The following is a 15,747-nucleotide window of genomic DNA, read 5'->3' as shown; positions in this document are numbered from 1 at the left end:
GTGTGTGTGTGTGTGTGTGTGTGTGTAGAGATGGGGTCTCATCATGTTGTCCAGGCTGGTCTCGAACTCCTGAGCTCAATCAACTGCCCACCTTGGCCTTCCAAAGTGTTGGGATTACAGGTGTGTACCACCATGCCTGGACTCTTGAAATTTTTGAGGTTCCTCCATGGCCTGGTCCCTGGAGCACATATGGTTCTCCAGCCCAGACTCCTGAAGCGTGGGTTCCTGTGGTGTGAGCAGCCTCTTTAGTGCCTGGGTCCTACAGTGCATGGCAATCAGCAACACACCATGGCTAGCGGCTTTCCCTGGCACCTCTTTGGATGGCTTTGCTGCAGATTTTGAGATGCAGTACCTCCCTGTGAGTAACTTCCCCAGCACACCTAAATGGCAGATTTCTAGCAAGTTCCACCAGGGCAGCACCTCAATGACTTCTTTGCCCTCCAGTGAGCCACAGCCACATCCTCTCCAATAAGGTCTGGATTTTGGCCCTGGAGGAAGGCTGGGAAGGATGTCTATCTCAGCCCTAGGGGCTAGGAGCTGCCCCTTCTATCTTCTATTCCTTATTCTTTAGCATTCGCCTTTTTTTTTTCTGGAGGCAGAGTTTCACTCTATCACCGAGGCTGGAGTGCAGTGGCAGGCACGATCTTGGCTCACTTGCAACCTCTGCCTCCCCGGTTCAAGTGATTCTCCTGCCTCAGCCTCCTAAGTAGCTGGGATGACAGGCACCTGCCACCAGACCCAGCTAATTTTTGTATTTTTACTAGAGACGCTAATTTTTGTATTTTTACTAGAGACGGCGTTTTGCCATGTTGGTCAGGCTGGTCTCAAACTCCTGACCTCGAGTCATCCGCCCACCTCAGCCTCCCAAAGTGCTGAGATTACAGGCATGAGCCACCGTACCCGGCCTCTCCTTGTGTTATCAGTCAGTCCCTCAGTGCTCCAACTCCTTGTTACAGTGAATGAGCCTTCATGTCAAACTTTCCCTGTCCGAATGACTGTGTGGAGATTGGACTCTGATACAGTGGAGAATGACAAGTCTAGTAGGATGGTGAAGGAGAATGAGGAAACCTCAAGACAGCAAGTTTTGTCTTGCAATCCAGGGATGCCCTGGGAACCAGTGACCTGGGTGTCAAAGCTCTTTTAGAAAACAATATTGATAATAAAGGTAGCATATATTGATCTTGTTAAAAGAAACACGTCAGCCAAATTAAATTTAAAGGAGTTTAATTGAGCAATGAATGATTTGCGAATTTGGCAACCCCCGGGTGTCTTGTGGCCAGAATAAATTTATAGTCAAAAAAAGTAAAATACATAAAAATATCAGAAGTGAAGTACAGAAACAGCTGGACTGGTTACAGCTTGCCTTATCTGAACACAGTTTGAACACTCAGCAATGTATGATGGTTGAAGAATGGCTGCAGGATTGGCCAAGACTCAGTTACCATTACAGGTGCACACTCATAAGTTAGGTTTTCAATCCTGTCTACCTATTAAGTTAGGTTGTAGTTCATCCACAAGGACTCAAATATGAAAGTACGTGCCAGGTGCAGTGACTCACGCCTGTAATCCCAGCATTTTGGGAGGCTGAGGCGGGCGGATTACCTGAGGTCAGGAGTTTGAGACCAGCCTGGCCAACATGGCAAAACCCCGTCTCTACTAAAAATACAAAAATTAGTTGGGTGTGGTGGTGCATGCCCGTAATCCCACCTACTCAAGAAGTTGAGGCAGGAGAATTGCTTGAGTCTGGGAGGTGGAGAAAGGGGAAAGCACTGTGTTTTTTCGGAAAGCAATGGGTGAGGCAGAGTAAACAGGTGAGGTAGGTTTAGAATTGGCTACTCTTAGAAATTCCAGTGTGCTCTCGGGCATAAGGACTGTCTCTAATTGCCCAATACCTGGGCCTGGGATGATTGAGGCAGAGTAATATTAGGAATATTGCCTCCTGGAGTGTAAGAGCCAGATAGAGGAGGCAGTTCAGAATATGGACTTGGGGTTGGTTGGTTTGCATGTCAAAGGCATGCTTACAAGCAAGTTGTTTGCCATCTCCAGAAGTTAGCTGGCCTAGCTGGGTGCAGGGACTCACACCTATAATCCCAGCACTTTGGGAGGCTGAGGTGGGAGGATCACTTGAGACCAGGAGTTCAAGAGCAGTTTGGGCAATATGGCGAGACCTCATCTCTACAAAAAATAAAAAATTAGCCAGGCAAGGTGGTGCACAATTGTAGTCCCAGCTACTTGGGAGAGTGAGGCAGGAAGATCTCTTGAGCCCAGGAATTAGAGGATGCAATGAGCCATGTTTGCACCACTGCACACCAGCGTGGGTGACAGAGCAAGACAACTGAAAGAAAGAAAGAAAGAAAGAAAAGAAAGAAAGAAAGAAAGAAAGAAAGAAAGAAATTAGCTGGCTTTGGAGGGGGCAGTCCCTCCCCTGGTCTGCCAGGCCCCAAGATGTCAAAAATACATCTTAAAATACAGAAAATAAAATAAATCCATTATAAAATATAGAAAAAGAAAACTCCCCAAAAAACCCATGATCACTACACAGGAATTCAGTCAGAGCACGGCAGGAGGGGCTTGTTTCTAGTCCACAACATCAGGACTTCAGCTAGGAAGTGTTGAATGCTGAGGTTGACCTGATAGCTGGGGGAGCCGGAATAATCATTTCTCACCCCTTTGGTGCCTAGCCTGGGAAAACCTGAAGACTAGAAGTGTTGACTGGAGTGCTTCATAGCCTTCTCAGTGTGACCAGGAGCATGGTGGCCTCAGAATAGTCAGACTTCTTCCACAGTGGCTTAGAGCTTAAAGTGTATATTTATTTTGGCAAATAGGGCAGAAGCTGCATTGCCGTTTTTTTTTTTTTTCTTTTTTTTGAGACAGGATCTTGTTCTGTTGCCCAGGCTGGAGTGTAGGAGTGTGATCCTGGCTCACTGTAACCTCTGCCTCCCAGGCTGAAGCCATCATCCCACCTCAGCCTCCCAAGTAGCTAGGACTACAGGCTCATACCACCATACCCAGGTAAATTTTTTTTTTCTGTATTTTTGGTAGAGATAGGGTTTTGCCATGTTGCCCAGGTTGGTCTCGAACTCCAGCCTGGTCAGGGCAATCTGCCCACCTTGAACTTCCAAAGTGCTAGGATTACAGATGTGAGCCACCATGCCCAGCCTGCATTGCCTTTTTTGACATGACCTAGAAGAGATATAGTGTTGTTACTGCCATTAGTTACAACTGAGTCATAAGCCTGCCAGATTCAAAAGAAGTGGACATAGACCCAATATCTTGATGGGAGGAAAGTCACAGAATTTGCTGCTATTTTTTTAAAAAACTGCCCACGTGGAACTAGGATTCAGATTCTGACAGTTTGGCTCCAGACCTTACTTGCTTAACTACAGGGTCATTGTAAGGCACAGAAATCTGTTTAAGTTTGCCCAAGAAGTGGGGAGAAAGGTACTATAAACCCACCGTGTGTTTACAGAGATGAAGTCCAGCTCAATGACCTGGAGTGAGTCACAGGCAGCTGTTTCCTGTCTGTCACTGTCTCTTGTCTCTGCATATCTGCCTGTGGTAGTTAATTTTATGTGTCAATTTGACTGGGCCATAGAATGCCCAGATATTTGGTCAAACATGGTTCTGGGTGTTTCTGCAAGAGTGTTTGTGGATGGGGTTAACATATACATTGGTAGACTGAAAGCCAATTGCCCTCCCCATGTGGGTAGGCCTCATCTAATCAGTTGAAGGCCTGAATAGAATAAAAATCAGCCAGTTCACAGGTAAGGTGATGCAAATAAACACTCAGCACAGAGCATCATCCAGCTCCAGCCCTTGGGGGCCATCCTCCTGCCTTAAAGCTCCTGCTGTGGATAAAATAGGGATTTGGGGGCAAATCCCCCACTCCAGGGGCTCCCTAGCATAGCAGGGGGAGACACGGAAATAGCAGTCAGGCTCCCAAGTGCAGATCTCAGGGACTGCAGCAACCACATCCAACTCTCATGGCCTCTTCCTGGCCCCACTCACTCTTGGGGCCTCTTGCCCAGCCCCCTTCCTGCTGACCCTCCCCACAAAATCAGGACCGTTCTCTTTCCTGCCATTCAGCAGCAATCTTCTGATGTTTTGTCTCCTCCCAGACCAAGGCTGAAGCCTCAGATATATGCAGTGGTTAAAAGCTTCCATTTGGAATTTCTATCTCTACTAGCTGTGTGACACCAGATCAATCACATAACTTCCCTACGCCTTGGTCTCATGTTCCTCATTTTAAGGTGAGGATTTTGGTTTTGTTTGTTTGTTTTGAGAGTCTTGCTCTGTTGCCAGGCTGGAGTGCAATGACGCGATCTTGGCTCACTGCAATCTCCGCCCCCTGGGTTCAAGCGATTCCCCTGCCTCAGCCTCCCAAGTAGCTGGGACTACAGGGGTGCACCACCATGCCCGGCTAATTTTTTTTTTTTTTTTTTTTGTTTTTTAGAGACTGTGTTTCACCATGTTGGCCAGGCTGGTCTCAATCTCCTGACCTCAGGTGATCCACCTGCCTTGGCCTCCCAAAGTTCTGGGATTACAGGCGTGAGCCACCACAGCTGGTCACCACCACCATTTTTGTTATAAGCAAGCCTGCTCTTTGGGAGATGTTCCCTTATCTCTTAAGGTTGCTGGCTGCAGACACAACCCTGAAGAATGGCAGTCATGGCTATGAATTCTTGGCACACCCAGCAATAACATCCAGCGATGCTTTGGACCCATGGCGGGCTGCCGCTCCTGGCAACTCTGGTCTCCCACCTCTGCTTGTTGAAATTCTATCCGGCCTCCAATGACACCTTGTGGTGAAAGATTCCCCAACCCTCCCCTCACACATACTCTCTTCCTTTCCTTTTGTATTTTCTTAGAACCCTCATCTACACCTCTCTTTTGTGTCCACATTGATCCCTCCCCTACCAGCAGAGTGCAAATGCTTTGAGGGCAGAAATTGGTCCTTTTCATTTCTGCTTTCCACATCCAGATTGTTTGCAGCTAGCAGGTGCCTAGACCCTATTTGTTGAGTTGTACAGAATCAAAATTTTTCTGCATGGTATGCTTTTTCCAGAGAGTCCGCTGGACCGCCCCGTAGAATGTGAAAACATTCCAGAATTCCAGAGGCTAAAAATATCACCCCAAAGCCACTGCAGGCGCTTCCTTGTAAGGCGTGATGTGACTCCTGAGGCTGGAAGTTTATGCCCACCAGGTGACGCTCTAACCCTCAAGTCTCCCAGAGCCTTTTTTAGAAAGGAAGGATTTTGTTCCCTCCCTTTTACAGTTGGTTCACTTAGGTCCCCACTCATATTAATTCCCTGTCACAAGCCCATCACCCAGATTCGTACCCAGCTGCCCATCTGAGCCTGAGCCCTATTCAATACCAGCATCTGGAGGGTTTTGAGGATTCCCTGCCAGGGGACAGACGGATACTAAGGGACGCTGAGGGGAAAGCTCTGAAATTGGGATCTGAAGACCTAGGTTTGAGTCCTAACAGTGACACAAATTGTGTTTCTTTGGGCAAGTCGCTTATCCTTTCTGGGTCCCTGTGAGTGTAGCCGAGAATAAAATGTGGAAATTATATAAACATACTTTGAATGTGGTGTGGGGTCAGCTCCCCTGGGCTGGTATTTGAGCTGTCACCGCCTTCCTGTGAACATGATCAGCTTCTGGAGTGCAGTGGCACAATCTCAGCTCACTGCCACCTCTGCCTCCTGGGTTCAAGCAATTCTCCTGCCTCCCAAGTAGCTGGGATTATAGGTGTGCACCACCACGCCTGGCTAATTTTTGTATTTTTAGTAGAGATGGGGTTTCACCATGTTGGCCAGGCTGGTCTCAAACTGCTGACCTCAGGTGATCTGTCCACCTCGGCCTCCCAAAGTTCTGGGATTACAGGCATGAGCCACCACGCCCAGCTTAAATGTTTTATTTTTTATTTTATTTTATTTATTTTTGAGACAGATTCTTGCTCTGTGTCACCCAGGCTAGAGGGCAGTGGCACTATCTCAGCTCACTGCAATCTCTGCCTCCTGGATTCAAGTGATTCTCCTGCCTCAGCCTCCCAAGTAGCTGGGATTAGAGGTGCCCGCCACTGAACCTAGCTAATTTTTGTTTTTTTTTAGTAGACAGGGTTTCATCATCTTGGCCAGGCTGCTCTCGAACTCCTCACCTCATGATCCACCTACCGTGGCCTCCCAGTGTTGCGATTACTAGCATAAGCCACGGCGCCCAAAGGTAAGCTTCTTTAACCCTGTAAGCCCTGGTTTCCCCATCAGCAAATCGGAGCTATTAATCATTTTATGGGTTGATGCAAGGATCAAGTTAAACAACAAATATAAAGTGCTCATCATAGTGCCTAGAATATAGTAAGCATTCAATTAATAAAAATCACATGTATATTATGAATCCCTTGCTCTTAAAACAGTGCCCAGCATTTAATAGGTGCTCAATATCTATTTGCTGGTAACAGGATTTTACAGATGAGTAAACTGAGGCAAAAAGAGCTCAAGCCACCCTCCCTCTACGCCCCAGCACTAAGGAGTAGTGAGGCAATGATCCACAGCCAGGCAGTCGGACTCCAGGACCTGCACCCTAAGCCTCTACACCATGCTGTTGCACACAGACAGAGGTGTCATACATCACCATTTGTTCATTTAAAATATGCATTCAGGCCTGTAATCCCAGCACTTTGGGAGGCTGAGGCAGGCGGATCACATGAGGTCAGGAGTTCGAGACCAGTCTGGTCAACGTGGTGAAACCCTGTCTCTACTAAAAACACACAAAATTAGCCAGGTATGATGGCGCACACCAGTAGTCCCAGCCACTCAGGAGGCTGAGGCAGGAGAATCACTTGAACTCAAGAGGCAGAGGTTGCAGTGAGCCGAGATCACGCCACTGCACTCCAGCCTGGAGACAGAGTGAGACTTTTTCTCTCTCTAGATCTATCAATCAATCAATCAATCAATCATCTATCTATCTATCTATCTATGCAGTGGCTCATGCCTGTAATCCCTACACTTCAAGAGGCTGAGGAGGGAGGATCGCTTGAGCCCAGGAGTTTAAGACTAGCCTGGGCAAGATAGCAAGCTTCCATTTCTCTCTCTTTTTTTTAATGCATTCAGAGCCTTCTCCAAGTGGGCTGAATTGGCAGTGAGAGGCATTACCCGCTCAGGAACCACATAGCTTTTCTCTCCCCAGGGGAGCCAGCCTGCTGGAAGAGGACCTGCTCATCCAGGCCAGAGGACAGAGGACTCAAGACCAGGAGATGAAGACTAGCTCTGCAGCATGAGGTCAGCTGTAGGTCTGAGGCATGCACAGTCCCCAGGGTAAGAGGGGCCCTCTCAGTTCCATTGCTGCCCCTGCAGCCACTCAGTCATCTGTTCCACAAATATTTACTGAGCGTCTCCTATGTGCCAGGCACAGGCAAAGATGGATAAGACATGATATCCAATAGTTATTATGTAGCTGGCTCAGAACTGCTGCAGACAGATGGTCCAAGTGGGGGCCTAGAAGAGCAGCCTCAGAGGCTGGACCAAAAGGAGGCAGCATTTAAATTGGGCCTTGAAGGGTAAACAGGAGTTTTGCTGTCAGGTGGGGTCTGGAAATGCAGGGCATTCTGAGCTTATCTGGAAAATTTGAAAGGATTGGTGGGGTTGGTATGCTGGGTGGCAGCATGGGAAAGGGACGGAAGTGGCAAGCCAGGAAGCCGGAAATTGGTTGGGGACAGATTGTGAAATAGGGCACAGAGAAGAGACAGCCTCTGTCCTGTCTCAGTGGGGGAAGCAGTGAAATGAACAACCAGGTCTATGTTTTAGAAAGATGTCTTGAGCCTGGCGCGGTGGTTCACGCCTGTAATCCCAGCACTTTGGGAGCCAAAGGGTTTGTGTCCCGGTCATGTTGGGTAGTGTATTTTTAATCTGGGCAAGACGGGAGGATGACAAGGAAGGCGGTGGATAAAAGAGTGTAGGGATGATAAGCTTGTGCCGAGTGGAACCAGTGGCGGTGCCTCTGGTGGATGATGGACTCTTACTCTGAGACTGGGAACTTGGACAACTTTGGACAGGACGAGACGGGCCCTGGCAGGAGACTGCCTACGTCCAGGCGACAGCGGATGTCAGTTCAAAATCAGCACTGCTGAAGAGCCCGGAGGCCCGGGGTGGGTGCTATGGCAGGAGAGAGGGGAAAGGAGGAGGCAGGGCGGGTAGGGGTGGCCCCAGATGTGGCAAACGGCTCAGCAGCGCGCGTGCGGGCAGGGCTGAAGCCCGCGTCGGGCTGGGGGATGCGCCCCGCCCTGGCCCGAGGACGAAGGAATTCAAGCTGGGGGCCTGGCGCAGAGGGGAAAGGGGGGCGCCAGGGTGGTGAGGCAGACGGAAAGAGAGATGGCAGGAAGCCGGGAGGAGCGCGCGGGGGAGGAGACCGCCGAGGGGAAGGGAAAGGGGCGGGTTGGAGGGCTGGAGAGTGGCAGAGGGAAGGCGTGGAGGGCCGAGGGGAGGAGAGAGGAGAGGAAGGGTGGGGAGAGGAGGAAAAGAGAGGACTAGGAGGGGAGCACGGCGAGGAGGCTGCGGCGGGCGCAGCGGGCACCTGGGCCAGGCCGCCCCGACGAGCAAGGCGCCGCCATTCCGCTGCTCGGGGCGCCGCCGCCGCCGCCGCCGCGCCCGGGGGCCATGCTCCCGCCGCCCCCGCGCCAGCCGCCGCCCCAGGCGCGTGCGGCCCGCGGCTCGGTGCGCCTGCAGCGGCCCTTCCTGCGCAGTCCCCTGGGCGTGCTGCGGGTGCTGCAGCTGCTGGCCGGCGCCGCCTTCTGGATCACTATCGCCACCAGCAAGTACCAGGGCCCCGTGCACTTCGCGCTGTTCGTGTCCGTGCTGTTCTGGCTGCTCACCCTGGGCCTCTACTTCCTCACGCTGCTGGGCAAGCACGAGCTGGTCCCCGTGCTGGGCTCGCGCTGGCTTCTGGTCAACGTGGCGCACGACGTGCTGGCGGCCGCGCTATACGGCGCCGCGACCGGCATCATGAGCGACCAGATGCAGCGCCACAGCTACTGCAACCTCAAGGATTACCCGCTGCCCTGCGCCTACCACGCCTTCCTGGCGGCCGCCGTCTGCGGCGGCGTCTGCCACGGCCTCTACCTGCTCTCGGCGCTCTACGGCTGCGGCCGTCGCTGCCAGGGCAAGCAGGAGGTGGTGTGAGGCCGCCCGCGCCCGCCGCGGTCCGGATCGGGGCAGGGGACCCCCCGGAGACCAGCGCCCCCAGTCCCTGCCGCCGACCCGCGCGGGTGCGCCCTGGCACCCTCCCCCTCCCCTCCAGCGTTTCCACTGTCGCCCGCGCCCAGGGACCCTGACGCGCAGCTCCCGCCCGACTGCATCGCCGCGGTTGCCGCCGCCCGGAATCCCGAACGCCGCGCCGGACGCGCCGTCTCCAGGGACCAGCGCAGGGCTGCGATCCGAGGGGCGGACGCACGCTCGCAGACTAGCCGCCCCAAGGCCAAACCTCGCGGTTCCAATTCCCTTCCCTGCCGAGACTAAGACGTGGACAGGCGCCGCGTAGATCCGGGGGAGGCTCCCAAATTGGATCCAGGCTTCTGGCTGCCCCCTTCCCTCCCACCCCGCGGTCGGAAGCGCACCCCCTTCCCAGGCCCCTTGTCCAGCCTCCCGTGCTGTAAAGCGCAGGAGCTGGGCCGCGGGCGGAGCTGAGAACAGGCCTTGGCTGATCCCAAGATGACCGACGAGTTTGTTTTTAGCTTGGGATTGTGCGGGCGTCCTGCGAAGCCCCTCCCAGCCTGTCTCTCGGTGGTGGGATGCGTTGGGGTGGGGCCCATCCGCCAAGGTGGATGGGAGGAGCCGGTGGGCTGTACCCTTACACTTGTGGAGTCTCCTCTTGCCTCTGCCTACTCTGCCTTTGTCCTTCAAGTTTTTTGCAGGCCAGTCCCAAACACACGCTAACCGTCCTGGCCTCTCCGTGACACAAGTGTCTTCCCAGCCTTCCTTACCTGCTTCTGCCGCCCCTCTCATCTCCCCCCATATCTGTTTGCATTAGGAGTCCCACAACCATGGCGGAATATTAAGGTGAACCCCACCCCTTCTTACAGATGGGGACCCAGAGCCTGTTCTTGGGAACAGCCAGAGTAAGATTAAAATCAGAACTCGCAGTCCAGCGCTGTTTGCATTAAAAGGGTGGGTGAGTCAGGACCCCTGGCTCAGGAGCCGCCTCCCTCGAAAAGAGGGTTTCAAGGCCAAGTTAGTTTGTCAACGGTGCTGTCTTCCCTTCTTGGAGATGCTCATTAGCTTATCAAAGACTCTGAGAAGTTTCCCTGTTACAGAATTAATTTAGTTTACTGTATTAGCTGCTCCTGGGCCTGGAGCAGTATTCCTGCCTGGAAGTTCCCAGCAGTCCTGTGCTGTCCCGGCTCTCATTCATGCCTAAGGGCTCAACCCATTGCTTGTGTTCTGTTTGAAGATTTGGGGGAGCCCCTTCTCTTTCTCTTCCCCAGGGAGTTTCTCTAGCAGAGGGAGGGGACCCACCCCAGAGAGGAAGGAGATTGCTGCCCCTAGCCAGAGACCTGAACTGGGGAATATGAACATTCCTTGACGTTGTTGGAGAAATGAAGCCAAAGTTATTGGGATGGTTTTCCCAGTCTAAAGGAAAGTCACCTGCAAGAGATCCTGGCGCCGACCTGCAGCAGCTGGCAGGGTGGGTCTCACTTACCAAAGAGAAGAACCGCTCTCTGGCGCTGGGGTGACCTGCTGGCTGGGCCTGTAAGGTAAGATGCTTCTTGGTTTTCTGGAAGGGGTCATGGTCATTTGAATAAAAAGCACAGAGCCTATTTATTTTCCAAAAGTTAAACGGTTTTTATTCAGAGCAAATTGGAGAGGTGACAGTAATAATCACAATATCTTCAGAGTTGTGAAAATTCAACCTTTTTTTTACTAAATCCTTCAATGGTCTGCTCTTTTATTTTTTCTTTCTTTTTTGTTTTGTTTTGAGACAGTCCACACCAGGCTGGAGTGCAGTGGTGTGATTATGGCTCACTATAGTCTTGACCTGGGCTCAAGCAATCCTCTCACCTCAGCCTCCCAGGGAGCTGGGACTACAGGCACCTGCCACCATGCCTGGCTAATTTAAAAAATTTTTTAGAGACAGGGCCCCATTATATTTTGCATGCTGGTCCTAAACTCCTGGGATCAAGAGATCCTCCTGTCTCAGCCTCCCAAAGTGTTGGGATTACAGGTGTGAGCCACTGTGCCTGGCCAGGTCTGCTGTTTGGAAAGGCTCACCTCTGGATTAGAAACTAGAAGAGGGGAAGAGGCCATGTGTTTTTGTGAGCTTGTTTTTAAACCTTAGGTGCACAAGTGTTTGATTTCTCTGCGGAGGTTGTGAAGGTGTAGTTTCAGGGTGTGTAAAGCATGGATGTAGTTCTAGGTCTGTTGCCATCAGAGCACCTATGTAGCTCTAACTATGTGATTGGCACATCTCAAAGCATTTTATAGGTGTCCATTGATTCTCTCAATAACCCTATTGAGGTGAGTTCTAATGTCATTTCCATATTCCTAATGAGGAAAATGAGTCCCAGAGAGGTTAAATACCTTGCCCAAGGTCTCCCAGCTAGTGAGTGGTAGAGGTAGGATTCGAACCCTGGCAGTCTGGCCTCTTCATGACCAGGCTATACTCTATATAGTAGGGTATCAATATGTGTTAGGTACTGTTAATGTGGCTATTTTTAAAATTGTGGTAAAATATACATACAATTTACCATCTTAACCATTTTTAAGTGTGTAGTTCAGTGGCAAAAGGAACATTCACAGCTGCATGCAGTGGCTCAGGCCTGTAATGCCAGCACTCTGGGAGGCTGAGGCTTGAGACTAGGAGTTTGAGACTAGCCTTGGCAACACAGCAAGATCCTGTTTCTACAAAAAGTTTTTTAAAATTAGCTGAGTGTGGTGGTGTGTGCCTGGGATTCCAGCTACATAGGAGGCTGAAGTGGTGATCGTTTGAGCCCAGGTGGTTGAGGCTGCAGTGAGCTGTGTTCCTGCCACTGCACTCCAGCCTGGGTAACAGAGAGACTGTCTCAAAAAGAAAGAAAGAAAGAAAGAGAGAAAGAGAGAAAGAGAGAAAGAGAGAGAGAGAGAGAGAGAGAAAGAAAAGAAAAGAAAGAAAGGAAAGAAAGAAAGAAAAAGAAAGAAAGAAAGAAAAGAAAAGAAAAGAACATTCACATTGTTATGCAGCCATCATCGCTACCATCCATCTTCAGAACTTTTCTTATCTTGTAAAACTGAAACTCTGTACCCAGTAAAATTGTCGGGGTTTTTTGTTTTTTGTTTTTTTGTATGTGAGATGGAGTCCCCGCTCTGTCACCTAGGCTGGAGTGCAATGGTGTGATCTCGGCTCACTGCAACCTCCGCCTCCCGGGTTCAAACCACTCTCTTGCCTCAGCCTCCCAAGTAGCTGGGACTACAGGCACACACCACTATGCCCAGCTAATTTTTATATTTTAAGTAGAGACAAAGTTTCACCATGTTGGCTAGGCTGGTCTTGAACTCCTGACCTCAAATGATCCACATGCCTCAGCCTCCCAAAGTGCTTGGATTATAGGTGTGAACCACCACACCCAGCCAGACTGTGGTAATTTTTGTTGTTTCTTTCTCTCCTCTGGGAAATTCTGGAACACTGAGCCCCAAGTCTCCTGAGTCCTTCAATGTCTCAGTTAGGCCGGGTCCGACTGCCAAGCTCTAGGAAGGGTAAAATTCCCTCAGCCCCAGCTGCTGGTGCAGCGAGAGCTTGCGGTGAGACATTTGGGGTGCCTTGGAAGCCCACTGACTTTGGTTCTCCTGTTGCAGGTTTCCATGTTGCTGAGGCCACAGAGAATACCAGAGCTGGTCACACCGACCTCTCCCAGGGCCTGCTGCCCTGGGCTGGCAACACCGTTCTGGCCTGGGCCTGCAGAAGATTTCAGAGTCTTCACTGGCAGTAGCAGGAGGTGGGGAGAGAAATGACCTCTGCCTAGTAGTTTCCTTTCCGCATCATGCAATGGAAGATCCCAGATGGGTGAAGATTGATTTTGCCTTAACTCAAGAGAATTCCTGTTCTCCTTGTGCTATGGTTTGGACACAAGATTCTGGACACCTGGAACTTAGCTGTATACTCCTGTACCCTAAACAATGGGTTTGACTTCAGCCTTTATTCTTTTTTTCTTTTTTCAGATCACCATCTAAGTTATACTTTTAGCTCAGGTCCAGCCTTCTCAAGATCTCCCTCTTAGCCCCCCAGCCCCTGGTGCTGTCTGTGGTCAGGTGACCTTACTCAGGAGCAGATATCTCCTTGGCCGCCATGGAGCCTCATCCATCCACACATGCCTGTAGCATTCCAGAGCTCACTGCTCTTAGATGTGCCTTCCCACTGGGCTTCCAGCAGCTCTGTGCTCCCTTTGTCTGCCAGGTATGAGAAGGACATGTAAGACCGCTACCACACTCACCCTCCCTCAAGGCCCTGTGCCATAGGGGTGGCCACCTGACCTGCCCCCAGAACTTTTGGATAGTGGAGGCAGTCACATAAGCCTCCCTCTTTGGACACCAGGACTCAGTCCAGCCCAAGACCACTCTGGGCAGCTCCCATCCTGGTCTGGGGCCATTTGCAGACTCAGGACAGGATTTCTACAGTGTTCTATAAAAGCCAAGAGAAAGTGGGTTTGGGAAGAATGAGGGTGGCTGGGGAGAGGGGACTGATGTGCCTCATTATTTAGTGGTGATTCTTCATATGCTTTTCTGGATAAAGTTTGGTTGTCTGCTCTTGGTGTGTGTGTCTTCTGTCCTGGTCCTCTGCAGTATCCCTCCATGTGAGGTCCTCCCAGTCCATCTCATTGAGCCTCACACCCTGCTGCTGGCATCGTTTCTGCCTCTCTGGCTTCCTGTTTACCTTTAGGAGGGAAAGAGTGAGTTCACAGATCTCCAGTGCAGTTAGGAGCCTGGACCAGGGGTTGTCTGAGGGCAGAAACCAGAGGGAAGAAAACTGCCTGTGTCCCTGGTGGAGGTGGGAGGGAGTTCCAGAGGCTTTTGTCCCTGCTCTCAATGGGCCCTCTGTTAGGGAGCTTCGTTGCCTCTCATTCTGGGCACAGAAAGACTGTGGTTGCAGCCAGAGGGTCCTGTTCTAGTCCAACCCCATCATTTTACAGAAGGCGAAACGAAGTCCAGGGCGAGGTGGCAACCCGCCTGATGCTACACAGCTGATTAGGGGCAGAGCTGGGGTCTCCCGTAGCCCAGGCCCTGTGTTTTTCCCTCCACACTACTGTGGCCTGCTCTGGTGTTGCCTCATGGACCACGCCCCACCTGTATTTCCCTCGTTTCCCCACAGATTCTTTGCCCAGCGAGTTGCTGCCTGCTGACGGATGCCCTGGAAAGGGTGTGAGGCAGAGTTAAGAGGCTTCCTCCCAGGTTCCTCCTCCCTGTGCCCCGGGCCTGACATCTGCAGCCAGGAAACAGGATTCTGCTAGAAGATTTCAAAACTCACCTGGAATAACTCCAGGGTGGGATCTCATGCCATGTGTGTCTGCCACACCCACTGTCTTCCAAAGAGCCTTTCCAATGCCTGCCTGCACAAACATACACACAGGCACGCACACCCTCTTCATGATTTGGTTTGTGATTGGAGAGTGGGTGGAGGTAAATACCATCAGCTGTGAGGCCGCTCCCGTCCCTTCCTCTTCCCTCTTCTGTTTGTGAATTTTGGGCAAAGTAAAAAGTGGCTCTGCTTTCCACAAAGGCTGGTAAGCCCCTGCTCTACTGTATTTTAGCAGTGGAGCGTTTTGCAGTTGAAATATGCTTCTACCTGCATTACCCTATTTGATCTTCCCTGTAGTCTTGTTTTTTCCAGATGGAGTCTCTGTCATTCAAGCTGTAATGCAATGGCGCCATCTCAGCTCACTGCAACCTCCATCTCCTAGGTTCAAGCAATTCTCCTGCCTCTGCCTTCTGAGTAGCTGGGACTACAGGTGTGCATTACCACACCCTGCCAATTTTTGTATTTTTAGTAGAGACGGGGTTTCATTACATTGGCCAGGCTGGCCTCAAACTCCTGATCTCAGATGGTCCACCCGCCTCGGCCTCCCAAAGTGCTGGGATTACAGGTGTGAGCCACTGCCCCCAGCCCCTTCCCAGTAATCTTATAGGTTGGCACTGTTGCCCGCCTCCCACACCTCCCACCCTGTTCAATAGAGGAGTTGGAGCCCAGAGAATGGAAAGGCCATGGTCATACAGCTGGCTAGTGGCGGGGCAGGGACTGGAAGGCAGAGGTTGCTTTAAGCCCTGTGGTCCTTTGGCAGGCTCTAAAGCTTAGTGAGAGGTTGGTTTTCCTTCCAGGAGACCAGGTATTTAGGAATGGCCTAATCTGGCATTTCCTGCTTAATGGAGTTTGAAATAAGACACTGCTCCTCAGGGACATAATGAACACCTTTGACAGGGGTTTTTGTCTGTTACTTCTCCTGCTTTTCTACGGATGGAGGTGGGGTGGTCAGTGGTAAAAAATGAGAATTAATAAGTGAACATTTTCAGGGATAAAAGGAAAAAGGAATATGAGAGAAAAGTTTGGTTAGCATTATTTACATGTTTTTTGTTTGGTCACAATAGCTATTTGTAAAATAAAGTAGTAATATATATCCATGAAAATATAATACTGGCCAGGTGCGGTGGCTCAAGCCTGTAATCCCAGCACTTTGGGAGGCCGAGGCGGGTGGATCACGAGGTCAAGAGATCGAGACCATCCTGGTCAACA

General features: G+C 51.0%; 1 protein-coding gene across 1 annotated transcript; it reads left to right on the top strand.

The window, feature by feature from the left end:
- The first annotated feature begins 8,460 nt into the window (after positions 1 to 8,460).
- MARVELD1 (MARVEL domain containing 1) lies at positions 8,461 to 13,774 on the top strand. Its single transcript, XM_017502755.2, has 2 exons — positions 8,461 to 10,747; positions 12,822 to 13,774. Exon 1 carries the CDS (start codon positions 8,655 to 8,657, stop codon positions 9,174 to 9,176), a length of 522 nt encoding a protein of 173 aa, XP_017358244.1. The 5' UTR covers positions 8,461 to 8,654; the 3' UTR covers positions 9,177 to 10,747; positions 12,822 to 13,774.
- Positions 13,775 to 15,747: the final 1,973 nt, after the last annotated feature.

The sequence above is a fragment of the Cebus imitator genome, unplaced genomic scaffold (assembly GCF_001604975.1).
Source record: "Cebus imitator isolate Cc_AM_T3 unplaced genomic scaffold, Cebus_imitator-1.0 Scaffold299, whole genome shotgun sequence".
Taxonomy (NCBI): domain Eukaryota; kingdom Metazoa; phylum Chordata; class Mammalia; order Primates; family Cebidae; genus Cebus; species Cebus imitator.
Note: the sequence above shows the minus strand (reverse complement) of the source record. Positions and strands in the feature narration are given on the sequence as shown.

What these genes read in the sequence shown, in the direction of transcription:
- MARVELD1 (XM_017502755.2), top strand. Translation starts at nt 8,655, where the DNA reads ATGCTCCCGCCGCCCCCGCGCCAGCCGCCGCCCCAGGCGCGTGCGGCC.